Source organism: Canis aureus, chromosome 16 (genome assembly GCF_053574225.1).
Source record: "Canis aureus isolate CA01 chromosome 16, VMU_Caureus_v.1.0, whole genome shotgun sequence".
Lineage (NCBI taxonomy): Eukaryota > Metazoa > Chordata > Mammalia > Carnivora > Canidae > Canis > Canis aureus.
Genome location: NC_135626.1, coordinates 7,227,381 through 7,243,322, shown reverse-complemented (window position 1 = coordinate 7,243,322; position 15,942 = coordinate 7,227,381). Strand labels below are relative to the sequence as shown.

Genomic DNA, 15,942 nt, shown 5'->3' with positions numbered 1-15,942 from the left:
ATAAAGATTAAGAAGAGAAGCTTGGTCAGTGGAGCAAGAGATTGTTGATCTTGGGATTGTGAGTTTGAGCCCCACATTGCAGGTAAAGATTATTTAAAAATAAAATAAGATCAAGTGCCTGGGTGGCCCAGTGGGTTAAGCATCTGCCTTTGGCTCAGGTCATGATCTCAGGGTCCTGGGATCGAGCCCCACACTGGGCTCCCTGTTCGGAGGCAGGCAGGGGGGAGCCTGCTTCTCCCTCTGCCTCTGCCCCTGCCCCTCCTCCCCCCTCATGCTCACTCATGCACTCTCTCTCTCTCTCTCTCTCTAGTAAATAAAATATTTTAAAAAATAAAATATTTTTTTAAAAAGAGAAAGGAAATAATTCCAAAGGCTAATGAACATGACTGAAAACGTTAATTTCTCAAATAATGAAAGAAATGCATTTGCTTATCAAATAAGCAAAACTTTCTTCCTCTTGGTCTTTTTTGTTAGTTGGTTTTTGTTTTACAAATGGTGATATTCAGTACTGGTCAGATAGTACTCTGTTGGGGAGTATGTTATTCATTTGCCTTTCTGGAAAGGGATTTGGGCAACAGGTAAAGTGGTTTTAAGCCTCGATGTCTCAGCAGAGCTGGCCTCTGTTCTGATTAGATGGGGAATCTGTTGATAATTGTTTATTAAATATTGTGACTGTCACCTCTGCTAATAGGTATCAGTGGGCTTTAAAGTGTTTCTGTCTGAAGACTTGGTAGTTCTTATGGAAATATAAACCAATCTTTCTGGAATTTCTTTCGGCTTTGTATAGTAAAGATCTACTGGTAGTTAAGCTCCATGAGAATGAAGAATACCTGCCTTCTGTTTGCTGCCATGTCTTTAGTTCCTAAAATGGTGTTTGATGCGTAATAGGTGCTCAGTACAATATTGTTGGATGATTGAATAGATAATTATGAATTTTGCATAGAGTAGAAATAGATAAAAGTGATTTTGGCATAGGGTATGTTGGTTACTATAGTGTCCTGTGTTCTCTTAACATTTCATAAACATTTTATTTCAGGAAAAGTATCTATTATATTCCGGTGGTGGTTTGTGAAAAATATTTTCGGCTTTTAGACAATAATAGCCCAGGATTTTTTTTAAAAGATGTATTTATTTATTATTTTAGAGAGATAGCAAGACTGGGGGTGTGGGGGAGGGGCAAAGGGAGAGGGAGAGAGGTTCCCAAGCAGACTGCCCCCCACCCACCCACTGAGCACAGAGCCTGATTCAAGGCTCGATCTCACAACCCTGAGATCATGAGCTGAGTGGAAACCAATAGACGCTTAACCAACTGAGCCACCCAGGTGCCCCGGTCCTGGGTTTTTTAAAAAGGCTTTTCCTCTAAGTGTGAAGTCTTGATCAATAATCAATCCATATTTGGGTATTAAGTGACGCCCATTTTCTAAGAATGTTTTATTTTTTATATGGGAACAAAACAGGAAGCCCATCAATCAAGGGAAAAGGCATAGTTCGATACTTTATGTGATAGAATTTTCTATTGGCTTCATTTTTGCTTTCATAAACATTTTAACTTCATTTTTAATCTCCAGTTGACAGAGGCTCGAATCATCTTAAGTTTCTCTTTATACTGAAGAATTTCCCATCAACCCAATTGTAAACTAACAATAAGTATTAATTATGGCATATTACAAAAGAGTGTATGAAAACATGTATGTATAGAATGATACAGTATGTGTAAAAATAGCAGTGAGATGAACACCCATGTAAAGAAATTCCATCAAGGTAAAGAAATAGAACATTACTCTGCCCCCCTTCCCCCCACCCCGCAGAAGCTCTCTGTGGCCACACTGTGATCACATCCTTCTCCCTAATTGAGAATTATCCAGAATTTTGTGGTAAAAGATATTCTCTTGTTTTTCTTTAAAGTTTGTCACTTAAGATTGTAGCAGTAAACAATATATTGTTTGGAGACTTCATATAAATGAAATGAGATGGACAGTTGAATTGTTTCCAATATTTTGCTGCTATGATGATGCTACTATATATTCTTACACATGTCTCATTGTGCATATGAGCAAAAGTTTACTGTCTAGTCCTAGACTTTAAGGTATGTATATACGTAGGGGAGGAATATCTAGGGTAACGTAGGGGCACAGGTTCACCTTTACCAGGTAAAACCAATTTGCTTTCCAAGGCCCCCAGCAGCATGTGCCCCTCCTGGTGCAGTGCATTGTTAACACTTGGTGTTTTCTTATTAAATTTTTGCCAGGCCGGCAAACTACTCATTATAGTTTTAATATACCTCTCTCTGGTTAATAATAGTGCTAAATATCATTTCATGCTTAAAATTCTTATTTTTGACCCTTTTCCTATTGAGTTATTTCATCTTTTAAAGGAAACTGATTTGAGGATGTTCTTTCTATATTGTAGATAATAATCCTTTGTTGACCGTATGTGTTACAAATATCCTCTCCCAGCTTATCCTCTATCATTTCACTTACCTTGGAATATCTTTCTTTCCATGACCAAAAGTTTTTAGTTTTTATATAGTCAGGTTTATTAATTTTTTTCTTTATGGTCTTAACTTTTATTTTTAGATCCTTAATCTATCTTGAATTAGCTTTTATATATTGTAAGAAAGAGGTTTGATTTCATTTTTTCCAATAGATATTCAATCATCCAACACCTTTATAAAATGTTTTATTTATTTTTAAATATTTATTTATTTGAGAGAGAGAGAAAGAGCACAGGAGGGAGGGACAAAGGGAGGGAGAAACTTAAGTAGACTCCACACTGAGTGCGGAGCCCAACTCAGGGCTCTCAATCTCATGACCCTGAGATCTCAACCTGAGCTGAAAACCAAGAGTCAGATGCTTAACTGACTCTGCCATCTGGTACCCCTGAAGATTTTATTTTAAGTAATCCTTATACCCAATGTGGGGCTCAAACTCACAACCCTGAGATCAAGAGTTGCATGCTCCATCGACTGAGCTAGCCAGGCTCCCCTGTCCCAGAATCTTTTATTGAACAGCCCGTTCTTTCTCCATTGACTGAGGATGACAGTAGTGGCAATGATGATGATGTGGTTATAATTAATACTCACTGAAGGTTTACCATGTGTCAGGTAGTATTCTCGGCATAACATTTAATCCTTACAGTAACCCTATAATAGATCTTGGTTTTATCCTCATTTTTTAAGACAAGAAACAGAAACACAGAGAGGTTAAGTAGCTTGTTTCACGTGACATAGCTGGGATGTCAAAGAGCCAGAGTTCAAACTAAGCCATTCTAGCTCCAGATCCCAGGTCCGCAGCCATCAGTGTCTCTATGTTTTCTATATGGCTTCTTCTTTCCCATACAAAGTTGTTTTTGGATGGGCCTGTTCTGTTCTTTGCATTTGCCTATTTTTCTGTCCCTGGTCAGTACCACACAGCTTCTAAATTAACTTCATTATAAGTCAGTGTACAATATGGTTATTGCCCCACCTTGTTCTCCTTCATTGTGCTTGGCTAGTGTTTGACCTTTGCAGCTTCCATTTGAATCTTTGAATTATGTTCTCCAAAAACTTGGTGGGACTTTACTTGAAACTACATTGAATCTACAGATAATTTGGAGGAAGGTTGATGTAGTTACAGTAGATAGCCTTCCAATTTGTGAACATGGCTCATATCTCTCCATTTATTCCAGTTTTCTCTAGTGTTTTTTTTTTAAGATTTTATTTATTTTTATTGAGAGAGAGAGAGAGGGCACGAGCTGGGGGAAGGGCAGAAGGAGATAGTGATCTCAAGCAGACTCCCTGCTGAGTAGGGAACCTGACATGGGGCTTGACCTCACAACCCTGAGATCATTTCCTGACCCAAAACCAAGAGTCAGACACTTAACCGACTATAGCACCCAGGCGCCCCTTGTTTAATCATTTTAAAACACAGGCTGTAAGTCACAAAGAAGCCTTAGAGAAAAAGAGGGATTGTATTAATTGGCAAACACCCAAACAAAACTGTCCTATGGTATCCTGGCTGTGGTCTCCAAAGCCCTGGTTTATCTAGCCCCTGTCTTTCTCCTTCTCATACCTTTCTTCCTCTTTATCTTCACAAAGTATATTGGATAGCCTTCATTTCCTCCAGTTTGCCATGTTCTTTCCTTTCTGGAACCTCTGCACGTTCTCTTCCCTCTGCTCAGACTGTTTCCCCCTGCCCCACCTTTTCCCCATTGTGCCTAGCTGACTTCCTTCTCCTTTTTCAGCTTAAACATCACTTCCTCTGAAAGGCCTTTCTTAATGCCAGGTCCAGAACCAATCCCACACTTCTGTGCTCCCACTACCTTTTATCTTAGTTAAAACTCCACTGTCCTCCACTGTAATTCTAGTGCCTGGCACAGAGCTTGGGTCATGGTCAGCCCTCAGTAAGAAATGGTTGAATTATTGCAATTTATTGGAAAGAGGGTGTATGGGTTAGATTGAAAGTAACAGAGACCAAGAAAAGTGGCTCAGATGATAAGGACACATACCATCTCACACTACAGAGTCCAGAGGCAAGGAATTCTGGGATTGGTGAGTCTGGTGATTTCCTCTGCCATCCTAGCATATCAGGGATGCTTCCTCCTCATGGTTGCGGGATGGTTATGGCAATTCCAACCATCACAGGCAGTTATGACCATGCCAAGTCAAGAAGAAGAGGAGTTTTTAGGGAGAGTGACCTTTCTCAGTAGTCCTACCCATAGATATCCCACACATCTAGTTAGCCAGGGTGACAGCTCATGTCCATGTCCTAGCTGCAAAGGGGCGGGGAAAAGATATAATTGAGGTGCTTTGCCAAAGGCAAGGTGGGATAACAATGGGGTAGCTGCTGGCCTGTCCAGCAGCAAGAGGGTCTGTCCCAAGGGATATCTTACAGAATCAGAGGCTGGAAGAACTGGCCAATCTCACAGAGGACTTCAGTAAGCCAGTGCAAAGCTCAAAGGTATATCCATTTTGAACACCCAGGATAATGTCTCCCATCTCTGGAGACAAGTGGTTTTTTTGTTTGTTTGTTTGTTTGTTTTTCCTAATTTGGCATGCACAGGGATAAATTTCACCTCTTAGCTTCAGCACCTGTTCCTGGAGAGCTTCTGGTTGGTCCAGTCTAGTGTGTTGTATGGGTCCTTTGGTTCAGATGCTCAACTGTGGCAATGGGCTGGAGAGTTGGGATCCCTTGTCTTAAAAAGAGAACAACACATATGTGTTTGCTTAACCTTCTTTATTTAAAATTGGAAGTGAGTTAATTGCCAAGTGTTTGGAAAATCTTTTGCATTAATGTTAAAACTAAATTTCAGGTGACAGGACCTAAAAATTTTTTTCCTATGATATTTTTCTAATATTTTACACCCCTTCCCCACACACATGGAAATACTTATAGAGTTTAGAAATGAGTCAGGACTTTAAAAATCTGTTTTTTTCTCTTCTCATTAAAAATTTAGCTGATATGCTTTGTTCTCGTTTAGGCTTTGGATTGCCTTCAAAGTCCTCTTGGTATTTAGAGTGTGTTTTCTTCCTTCTTCCCCCTCCCTCTTTTCTTCTTCCTTTAGGTTGGTCATGAACTTGTTTCCTGGGGGCGAGAATCACCTGTAGAGAGAACAGTGTGGGATGTTTGAGAGGTATACTTAGTTCTCCAGGATTTAAAGGAATGCGGGGCAGCCAGAGGGCAGGTAACTGAACTCTTGTGTCTGATTGAGCAGGCTCAGGACAAGAGACCAGTTCATATTGAGTCAGGCTGGTCTGAGCGGATATATAGAAACCAGGAAATGAGCAAGTGGATTCCATTTCCAGGCTGACGCCAGACACTAATGATACTGAACATTTGTATTAAAGATGTTCATGTCACAATCACGACTTTACAAAGCCCCTCTTGCATTGTCACAGGGAGACGGCATTTTTTTCTTTTAAAGAGCAAGATATTGCTTTCTGGGGCTCGTTTCTGTCTTTCATTAGAGCAGATTCAACGCACCCCACTTCCGAGTTAGAGCCATCTTTCTAAACCCGAGTTTTACTGCTTTATCATCTTTAATACTTTTCCTCTTCTACTAAGATATTTGACAATGTCTGACTGAAGGAGTAATTTTTATTGTCACTTTAAAAATTACTGCTTTTTAATTTTTTATTTTATTATTATTTTTAAAAGATTTTGTTAATTTATTCATGAGACACACACACAGAGAGAGAGAGAGAGAGAGAGAGAGAGGGGCAGACACAGGCAGAGGGAGAAGCAGGCTCTCTGTGGGGAGCCTGGTGCAGGACTTGATCTCCCAGGACCCCAGGATCACGACCTGAGCCAAAGGCAGATGCTCAACCACTGAGCCAGCCAGGTGGCTCGAAAATTGTATTCTTTGCAGTCTCTTTCCCTCAGTAATTTGAGGCAGGTAAAGGTGTTTATTTTTGTTTGTTGCTTTTACTGTATCCAGGGGAACGGAGGGGAGCCAAAAGTGATTGAGGTGTTCTAAGAACATTGAAATAATAGGTTTGAAGGTTATCGTGGCTTCCTAAAGGAATATATTCTGTAGCGATTTCCCCTCCAAATCTCATCAGACTCCAGGATAGTCAAAATCCTGGGGCTTTTGGTATAAGTTAAATTTTTCACCCTCTCTTCTCCTTTCAGGATGCAGTGTGAAATTTGGCATAGGACATCCGTGCATTCATCAGCCCCACATCTGCTCTTTTCCATGCCCTTCCATTTGTTTTACATCCAGCATCAGCCTCCTTGCTGCCCTTTTACACAATATAATTATTGTTATAAAAACATGAAAATGCAGCTTTCAGATTCTGTCTGCTTTTCTACATTCTTTATATCACTGACTTCATCCACATTCTGTTGCCTCTTAGTGAGGCAAGCTTCAGTGAAAGTTCTCCTGTGTGTGTGTGTGTTTTAAGTTTTTATTTATTTATCTGAGAGAGAGAGAGAGTGAGAGCAAGCATGGGGGTGGAGAGAGACAAGCAGATTCTGTACTGAAAGTGAAGCCTGATGTAGGGCTCAATCTCAGGACCATGAAATCATGACCTAAGCTGAAATCAAGAACTGGATGCTCGGGAATCCCTGGGTGGCTCAGTGGTTCAGTGCCTGCCTTCAGCCCAGGGCGTGATCCTAGAGTACCGGGATCAAGTCCCACATCAGGCCCCCTGCATGGAGTGTGCTTTTCCTTCTGCCTGTGTTTCTGCCTCTCTGTGTGTGTGTGTCTCTCATGAATAAATAAATAAAATCTTAAGAAAAAAAAAAAAAGAATTGGATGCTCAACTGACTGAGCTACCCAGGCACCCCTAAAGTTTGTTGTTTTTTTTTAACTCATACATATGTTTTCATCTTGTGTTTGTTTATATTCTTACTTCTTGGATTCAGAATACAATTGCTGGAAAGAATCATAAACAGAAGAGTTCCTTAGGATTTTCATTTTCACAACAGAGTTAGGTAGATTGTGACTGGTTACAGCAAATATGCCTTAATCAGTACCTGGTTTTCTGGCTATTTGTGGACTTCCATTTTAAGGAGATTCTGAATTCAATAAAGCCTTTCATTTTGTGTGCTCTTCCTTTCTTTTTTTTAAATATTTTATTTATTTATTCATGAGAGACACACAGAGAGAGGCAGAGACGCAGGCAGAGGGAGAAGCAGGCTCCATGCAGGAAGCCCGACACGGGACTTGATCCCGGGTCTCCAAGAGCATGCTCCGGGCCAAAGGCGGCACTAAAACCGCTGAGCCACCCGGGCTGCCCCTGCTTTTCCTTTCTAATTAAAATCTTTTGTATTAATTGACTGTCCAACCATGACACTCTGATGCTGGAGCTTCTGTTTTGTCAATCATGTCACAGACTCTTGCTTTTCCACCCATCAGAACACCCTTCCTAATTCATAGAACCTATTTCAGAAATAGCAGATAAATGTGTGATTTTTACAGGATCTGTGTTTACTGGTATTGTGAAGCCAGAAGGTGTCTGTGCTCCTTAAAATAAACCCTCTATTGCTGTCCTTTGACATTTGATCTGTTCTTTCTGTCTAGACAATGAACTTCCTTTGGTAATGTTTTTTTCATCACTTCAAGGTTTAACACTTTTATGTTGAAAATAGATATTTTGGTATTTCTGCCCTTTTTTCTTAAGATTTATTTGTTAATTTGAGAGAGAGAGAGCCAAATGGTGGGGTAGGAGGGGGAGAGGGAGAGAGAGAATCCTCAAGCAGATTCCCTGATGAGCATGGAGCCCAATGTGGGGCTTGATATCATGACCTGGACTGAAACCAAGAGTCGGCTGCCCAACTGACTGAGCCACCCAGGTGCCCCAAGGGTATTTCTGTTTCTAATATTATGTATGAGAAAAGTTCTTTTATTTGTCCACGGAGATTAATTGAAGTCTTTGTTTCACATTTGAGATCTAGCATTTTGGGTGACATTCGTGATGACACATTTTTGTTTGTAAAGGTTTATAAAACTTTCCTATATATACAGCTACTTTAGTATTCAGAACCAAATTGATTTTTAAAAACATTTTTAATGGAAGTTTTGTTACATTTACTCTGGGTAAATCTATATGTGCTGACACTTTTCTCTCAAAGATAAGAGGAAGCTAATACCAGTAATATTATCCCGAGGGATTCTGTTCAAATAGCACCATTTAAGGTCTGCTTCTCAAAGTGCCCTAGTCCTTAGGAAAGTGAATTTATCCTAAATTAGAATACCCTAAAACAGTGATCTAGACCACATGGATGGAAGTGGACCCATGATATAGAAGGGATAATTCTCTTCACTGAGTGAGTCACTTGCTGCAAGAAAGAGATTTGTGGAGAGCTGGCCTCAGGATACCCTTCCTTGGAGTCTGAGCCATTGACACTGGAGGTAACTTTAGCAACTTAGTTTCTTACCAGATTGGCTTGTTCCAGGGATTTTGAATTTGTGTTGGGGTTTAGTACACTTTTCAATGACAGGAAGTACCGTATTAAAAACTGACCCATACTTTGGAGAAAAACTTCCTTGTGGCTGACTTGGGTCTCCTCACTTTAAAGGAACTATCTTTTCTTGTCAGTTCTTTTGCATACTTGGAGAGAAAAATCAGATTTCAGAAGACTTCTTAAGCATAGCCAAGAGCAGTCATTTATATACTGACCTAGAGAGCCCAGTTTTGGCACAGACCGATGAATTGCTATTGTAAGTACACGAAGGCAAAATTTGTCTTGAATTTGTCATGATTCTTTAGGAACTCTGATGAAGACATAATGAACCAAACAATGGCCATGGTTCATACTTCTGGTTCAGTCTTCAGTGTGCATGTAACCAGACCTGAAAATAATTGGAAAATACAGTAATTGCATTTGATTAATGTACATGTACTCTCCTCATTTGTCTCTGCAGCTTACTCAGCCTCTTGTAGCCAACAGCTCCTGGCACGAACCTTTGTTTGGTTTGAATTCAAGGAGCAATAAGAGGTCAAGAGGGGGCCCATCATGTTGTACCCAGCTACTTGGAAACATCCATTTGAACTTCTCTTGGCAATTTTGGAGTTAATTCTTGAGTGTATATATAGTAGGCACTTGTACATTAAACATAATTTTCCATTAGGTCATATATCATCTGACTTCCTTTCAAAGAGAAACTTTGAAGCTTTCAAATAGAAATTTTAGAGTATGTATCATGAAGTAGTTCTTAAAGTGTGATCCCTGGACCTCCAGAGGTTCCAGAAACCCTCTTATGGAGTCCACAGAGCCAAAATTATTTTCATAATGATACTAAGACATTATCTTTCTCACTATGTGGATGTTTACACTGATTGTACAAAAGTGATGGTGGGAAGGCCACTGGCGTGAATCAGGGCAGTGACTCCACATCGTACCAATAGCTCTTGTATTCTTCACTGTTAGCTGTTTTTTTTTTTTTTTTAATCAGTTTTATCTAAAAATGTCCTTGATGAAATGGTAAGATTAGTAATTTTACTAAATCTGAACTGTTGAATTTATGCCTTTTGAATAGTATGTACAGCAAGATGGGAAGTACACCTAGAGCACTGAGTGTTACCAGGATACTCAGGTGATGGTGTTGTAAGCTGAAATAACTGCTTTTTTCATGGATACTATTTTTACTTAAGAGAACAATTGGTGGACAAACTCTTGGGCATTTGTCAGATATTTTCTCAAAAATAAGTGAAGTGAGCCTGTCACTTTAAGGAAACAACTATTTGTTGCCGATGATAAAATCCTAGCTTTTAAGTAAAAATTAGAATTTTGAGGGATGCTTGGGTGGATTGGCGGTTTGGCGCCTGCCTTCATCCCAGAGCGTGGTCCTAGAGACCGGGGGTCAAGTCCCACATCCGGCTCCCTGCATGGAGCCTGTTTCTCCCTCTGCTTGTCGCTCTCTCTCTCTCTCTCTCTCTCATGAATGAATAAATGAAATCTTTTTTAAAAAATTAGAATTTTGAAAAATTTGTATTTGCCACTGTGAGCTTGACAGGTCCCTGGTATTTAAAGACTCATCAGACTCTAGATCTCAGAGTCATAAATTCAAGCTCCATGTTGGGCATAGAGCTTACTTTATCAAAAATAAAATAAAAAAGACTCACTAGAGAATATGAGATAGTTAACAGTATAAACAAATGTGGTTTTAAAATATATTATAAAATGTTGAAATGTGAAATGTGTAAACACTTGGAAGATCTTGCAAGTATCAGTGAAATAATATTTCTAAATGACCAGGGCATGATGTAATACAATCACGTGCAGGTAAAAGATCCATTCAAAGCACAGAATTGACTAGTGCATTTTATTATAACCCGATATGAAAAATTCATTGGTATAGTTTTAGATCTCACATTGCAACTAACCTTTAAGAAACTTCTATTAGTTGCGTCTTGGTGTGGTATCATCAAACAGTATCCAGAATGACCTAAAAAGACCATTGAAATACTCCTCCACTTTTTTACTATGAATCTGTGTGCAGTCTTATTTTTTTGTATACTTCAACCAAAAGTAAGGAATCACACCAGATTGAATGCAGAAGCATCTGAACACCCAGCTGTCTTCTATTAAGCCAGACATGAAAGAGATTTGCAAAATACACAACAGTGCCAGTCTTCTCACTTCTTTTTCTTATTGTTTTGGAAAGGAAAGTTCTTAAAAAGAAAACAGTGCTAATTATTTTAACATGTAATGGATTTAGTGTTGTCTTTTTAAATGAATTAATAAATATGTTTAAAAACTCTCTCAGTTTTTAATATCTGATAGAGTAAATTATGATAGCCATAACCCACATAAATAAAAGCTTTTGGAGATCCTTAAGGAGTCTTCAGAACTGTTATTATATAATATCACAAGAGAAGGGGTGCATTTTTGATAATGGCCCCATCTCCAAAGTGGCAATGGTGGGCAGCCCAGGTGGCTCAGTGGTTTAGCGCCTGCCTTCAGCCCAGGGCGTGGTCCTGGAGACCCAGGATCGAGTCCCATGTCGGGCTCCCTGCATGGTGCCTGCTTCTCCCTCTGCCTGTGTCTCTCATGAATAAATAAATAAAATCTTAAAAAAAAAAAAAGTGGCAACGGCTATTTTTTAAAGGGCCATTTGTGATATTTGCCCACAAAGGAGTCTTTTTAATATTGGAATGTTTTTCCATTAAGTTTTCCACATTTTGGTCAAGAATGTAAGTGGGTTGATTAGTTTTTCATCTGTTTTGAATTTGCTTTTAGTTGCTGTCAAAAAAGTCCATGCTGTGGCAATCCATGTGATGGGAGCCATAGAGTGTGGCAACATTAGAAATGCTTTAGTATTTTTAAAAATTTTATTTGTGACAATATTTTATTTCGTTTATTTTTTTAAGTAAGCTCTATATCCAGAGTGGAACTCAAACTCATGACCCTGAGACCAAGAGTCACTTGTTCCACCAACGGAGCCAACCGGGCACCCCTAGAGATGTTTTAATACAGCATAAAAAGAACAATACTATATCGACAAACAAGTACTAGCCTTATTTGTTACTACTGAGTAAGGTTTTTAGTATTAAGATCTTCTATCTTATTTTGACCTTATTTAAGTGCCTTATTATAGCTTGCCAAATGTTCCTGAATATAGATAACTTTATTGAAAACATATTGCTGGTTTGGGACCGGTAATTTTTAAGGTAGACTCAATTCAAATGTAGATTTAAAAAAAAAAAAGAGTTTTGGCATCAAGCGCTGTTGTTCTGTATTGTATACATGGGGCTAAAAAAAGAATTCCATACTAATAGGGAAAAACATGTAGTTAGACCATCCTCAGGACAATCTAAGAACTGATGATGGTGTTAGCAAGTTTTCAGGGAAACCCCTATAACTCCTGAAAAATAGTAAAGTTCTGAGGATGGGAGAGGAAACAGGAGAGGACTCTCAAATGATGGGAGGGCTGTGGAAAGGAGTTTTTAAATAAATAGGATCGCTATGAAACTAGATTAGCAAAGGGTTACCTACTGACCAGCCCAGAGCTTTAAACAAGCCTTGCTCTAAGTAGCTAGGAATGGGGCAGCCGGGGTGGCTCAGCGGTTTAGCGCCGCCTTCAATCCGGGGTGTGATCCTGGAGACCTGGGATCGAGTCCTACGTCGGGCTCCCTGCGTGGAGCCTGTTTCTGCCTCTGTCTCTCTCTCTGTCTCTCATGAATAAATAAATAATATCTTTAAAAAATAACAAATAAATAGCTAGGAATGGTTTGTAAGCATTACTTGAGTTGTTTGTATATTTGTTCTTTCAAGTAGTTTCAAGTGACCTACAGTCTTGTTTACACTATTAATTTGCTTGGCAACCCTTGTCTTTATAGATGGCATAAATAAATCACCTTCCTGACTAGCATTTCTTGAAGTGGAACCTCGATGCCTGTGGAATATATTATTGGAGACCAAGAATCAATGAGAACCTCTAATAGTTGTCCCTTGTTGTTTTTTTTTTGTTTTGTTTTTAAGATTTTATTTATTTATTCATGAGAGACACAGAAAGAGAGAGACAGAGACAGAGACAGACCGGCAGAGGGAGAAGCAGGCTCCATGCAGGGAGCCTGACGTGGGACTCGATCCCGGGTCTCCAGGATCACACCCTGGGCTGAAGGCGGCGCTAAACCGCTGAGCCACCAGGGCTGCCCTGTCCCATAAAAAACACATGGTAATATAAACGATCATTCGATCGAAAGACAAACAGTTGACAGTGATTCTTTTCCATGAGAAGAAACACACCAGTAAAACCCAACAGTCTCTCAAACTGTTCTGTGGGCCTGGGTGGGAGTAAGGTGGAGGAAATGAGTTTTCTTTAAGAACAGAATTTCAGGGATCCCTGGGTGGCACAGCGGTTTAGCGCCTGCCTTTGGCCCAGGGCGCGATCTTGGAGACCCAGGATCGAATCCCACGTCGGGCTCCCGGTGCATGGAGCCTGCTTCTGTTTCTGCCTCTCTCTCTCTGTGACTATCATAAATAAATTTTTAAAAAAATAGAATTTCAGACATTGGAGAAAAAGTGTTTTTGACTCTGCCGCCTGCCCGCACCCACCCAGGTTGGACTTCTAGGGAACTGTGTGTACTCATTTTACAGTTTGCACAGCTTTGAATGGAAAACAGAATAAAAGTGTGAGTACAGGTATCAGGTCGAAGATGCTAGAGTCTTTTTTGTTCTTTGTTCTTTGTTTTTGTTTTTAAGATTTCATTTATTTATTCATGAGAGGCAGAGGGAGAAGGGAGGTGCAGGACTGGATCCCAGGACCCCAGGACCATGCCCTGAGCTGAAGGCAGATGCTCAACCACTGAGCCACCCAGGCGTCCCAAGATGCTAGGTTTTAAAAACAAGCTGTGGGATGGCACCCAGTGTGTCCTGTTGGATCACACACGCTTTTGACAGGATTAAATTGTGGCTTTGTATTTTTATGCTCGATTGGACTCTTTTCCCATTTGACATGGTCTTCATGACTGAGTTGTGAAATTAGACAGGGATTGATGCTGAATCTTTAGGCAAATGATTATACACTGGGCTATGTTCAGTGGCCCTCGGTGGTGAAGTCCCAGGCTGGGGCCAGACCTGCATTTTCTATTCCTGCCACACACACAGCCCCAGGAGACAGCAGACACCTTTCTTTCGTGGCAGCTCCCCCTTCCCTGACACTCCCTTTACTTGCCCAGGCCTTTGTGGGCTCTGTGGGTCAGGCCCTCCTCACTAACTCAGTGCAGAGCTGCAGCCAGCTTTACTCTTGGATCCCTGGCTGTGGCTTCAGCAACTCTAGCCCACAGGCCTCCCGCCTTGAACTCCGAATTAGATCTGCATTTCCAGTTCCCTCCTGGACCTGACACTCCCTCGAGCAACATGCCACTTCACCCCAAACGCTACCTCTGGGCTCTCTAGTCCCAGGAGCCAGAGGCAGGGAGGCCCCCAGAATCCCGCTTCTCCTTCATATCCCTTTGCAGCCTCCTCCTGCAATCGGCAGCTGAGATGAGTTGATTGTAGTTGTTTCAGGTCCATGCGTCCTTCCCTCTCCTCCCATTTTCCCTCCCCTGGACTAGGGAACCATCTCCCAGCTTCCACCTCCTGGCGATTCCAAACACGTCTGTGGGGGTGCCCTCTCCCCTTGCAGGTTCAGCAGCTCACTTGTGCCCACTTCAGAGAGGTGAAACTACTTTGCTCGTTGTTTGAGGCCTGGGGTGATGGGCTGGAATCTGTCTAGTTTCTTACCCACCACCATCCTTCCCTTGGATGGTGGGACCCAGGCCCCACCTTGGCTCCAGCCTGACAAGTCCCCCCCCTTCCCCACTCCTGGATATGTCCATGCCTTTGCAGTAGCTGTGGCTAGAATACTCCTCTCATTCTTCCAGGCTAGGAACCTGCAGGCATCTGCAGATGGGGCTCTATTTCTGTTCATCGGTTACCCGGCTCCTTTCCTGACACAGTGTGGGGTTGATAAATGTTTCAATGTTTGAATAAAGTCCACATGAGTCATTTTATTTATCTTTTTGAAGAAAGCAGCGTTTTGTAACTCCTCAACTCCTCTTCCTCCCATTTGCTTGCCCCAAATTTCCATGAGCTGTTAGGAATCAGAGATAGCAGGTAAGGTGCTGGCAGCACCACTGAGTTGATCTGGGTGTTTCACTTCTCGGCTTTTGGAATCTGGGAAAGATATTTTCCTTTTCACCGGGACGTTAACTATATCCCCAAACCATGTTTCTAACATGAACAAATGGGTCAGAGTTCAGTACCCCAGGCAGTTTTCGAACCAAATTTGGTAATGTTGATTTAAAACTGCTCAACAAGAAAAGCACCCAGTACAATCATGGAAAATATTAGAACTGCTTTCTACGCAGCCACATATTGTTGAGAGAATTGTTCACTGAAATTATATTAATCACAGGGAAGGATTATAAGCTCTCTCTCTCTCTTTGTTTTTTAAACAGGATCAATTTGACAACTTAGAAAAACACACACAGTGGGGAATTGACATTCTTGAGAAATACATCAAATTTGTAAAGGAGAGGACAGAGATCGAACTCAGCTATGCAAAGCAACTCAGGTAAGTTGATATAGAAAAAGGCTATTGGTTAACTGCAAAATGGATGTAACTATAATTTATATTCTCATTTATACTATGAATGTATAGTCCTTTAAATATTTCATTTCCTCTTTTATGTGAGGTAATATATTTGAACAGAAATCATTGCTTTTACTATAGAAAATTCATTTTCATGGAACAATAAAAATAAAAACTAAGTTATTGCCCTCCGGCTCTGGTTTTTTTTTTTTTTTTGAAGGATATTTTCTGAATATACTTGGAAAAATAAGTATATTCTTTTCAGAAAACTCCTAATTGAAATATAACGTATCTGTGCAGAGAAGTACACATCCTAAGTGTACAGCCCCAGAAATCTTCAGAGTGAACACCCCTGTGTCACCAGGACCCAGATACTAGAAACAGGCAAATCCAGCCCCAGAGGCCCCCTGCCCTTCTGGTGCATCACCCTCTTCCCATGGT

General features: G+C 40.6%; 1 protein-coding gene across 19 annotated transcripts in view; it reads left to right on the top strand.

The window, feature by feature from the left end:
• FNBP1 (formin binding protein 1) overlaps positions 1 to 15,942 on the top strand; it is a 152,486-nt gene that overhangs the window by 50,450 nt on the left and 86,094 nt on the right. For all 19 annotated transcript variants that reach the window (XM_077851026.1, XM_077851027.1, XM_077851028.1 and 16 more), the window contains one exon: positions 15,368 to 15,483. In XM_077851026.1, coding sequence (XP_077707152.1) covers positions 15,368 to 15,483 — 116 coding nt within the window. The remainder of the gene's footprint in view (positions 1 to 15,367; positions 15,484 to 15,942) is intronic.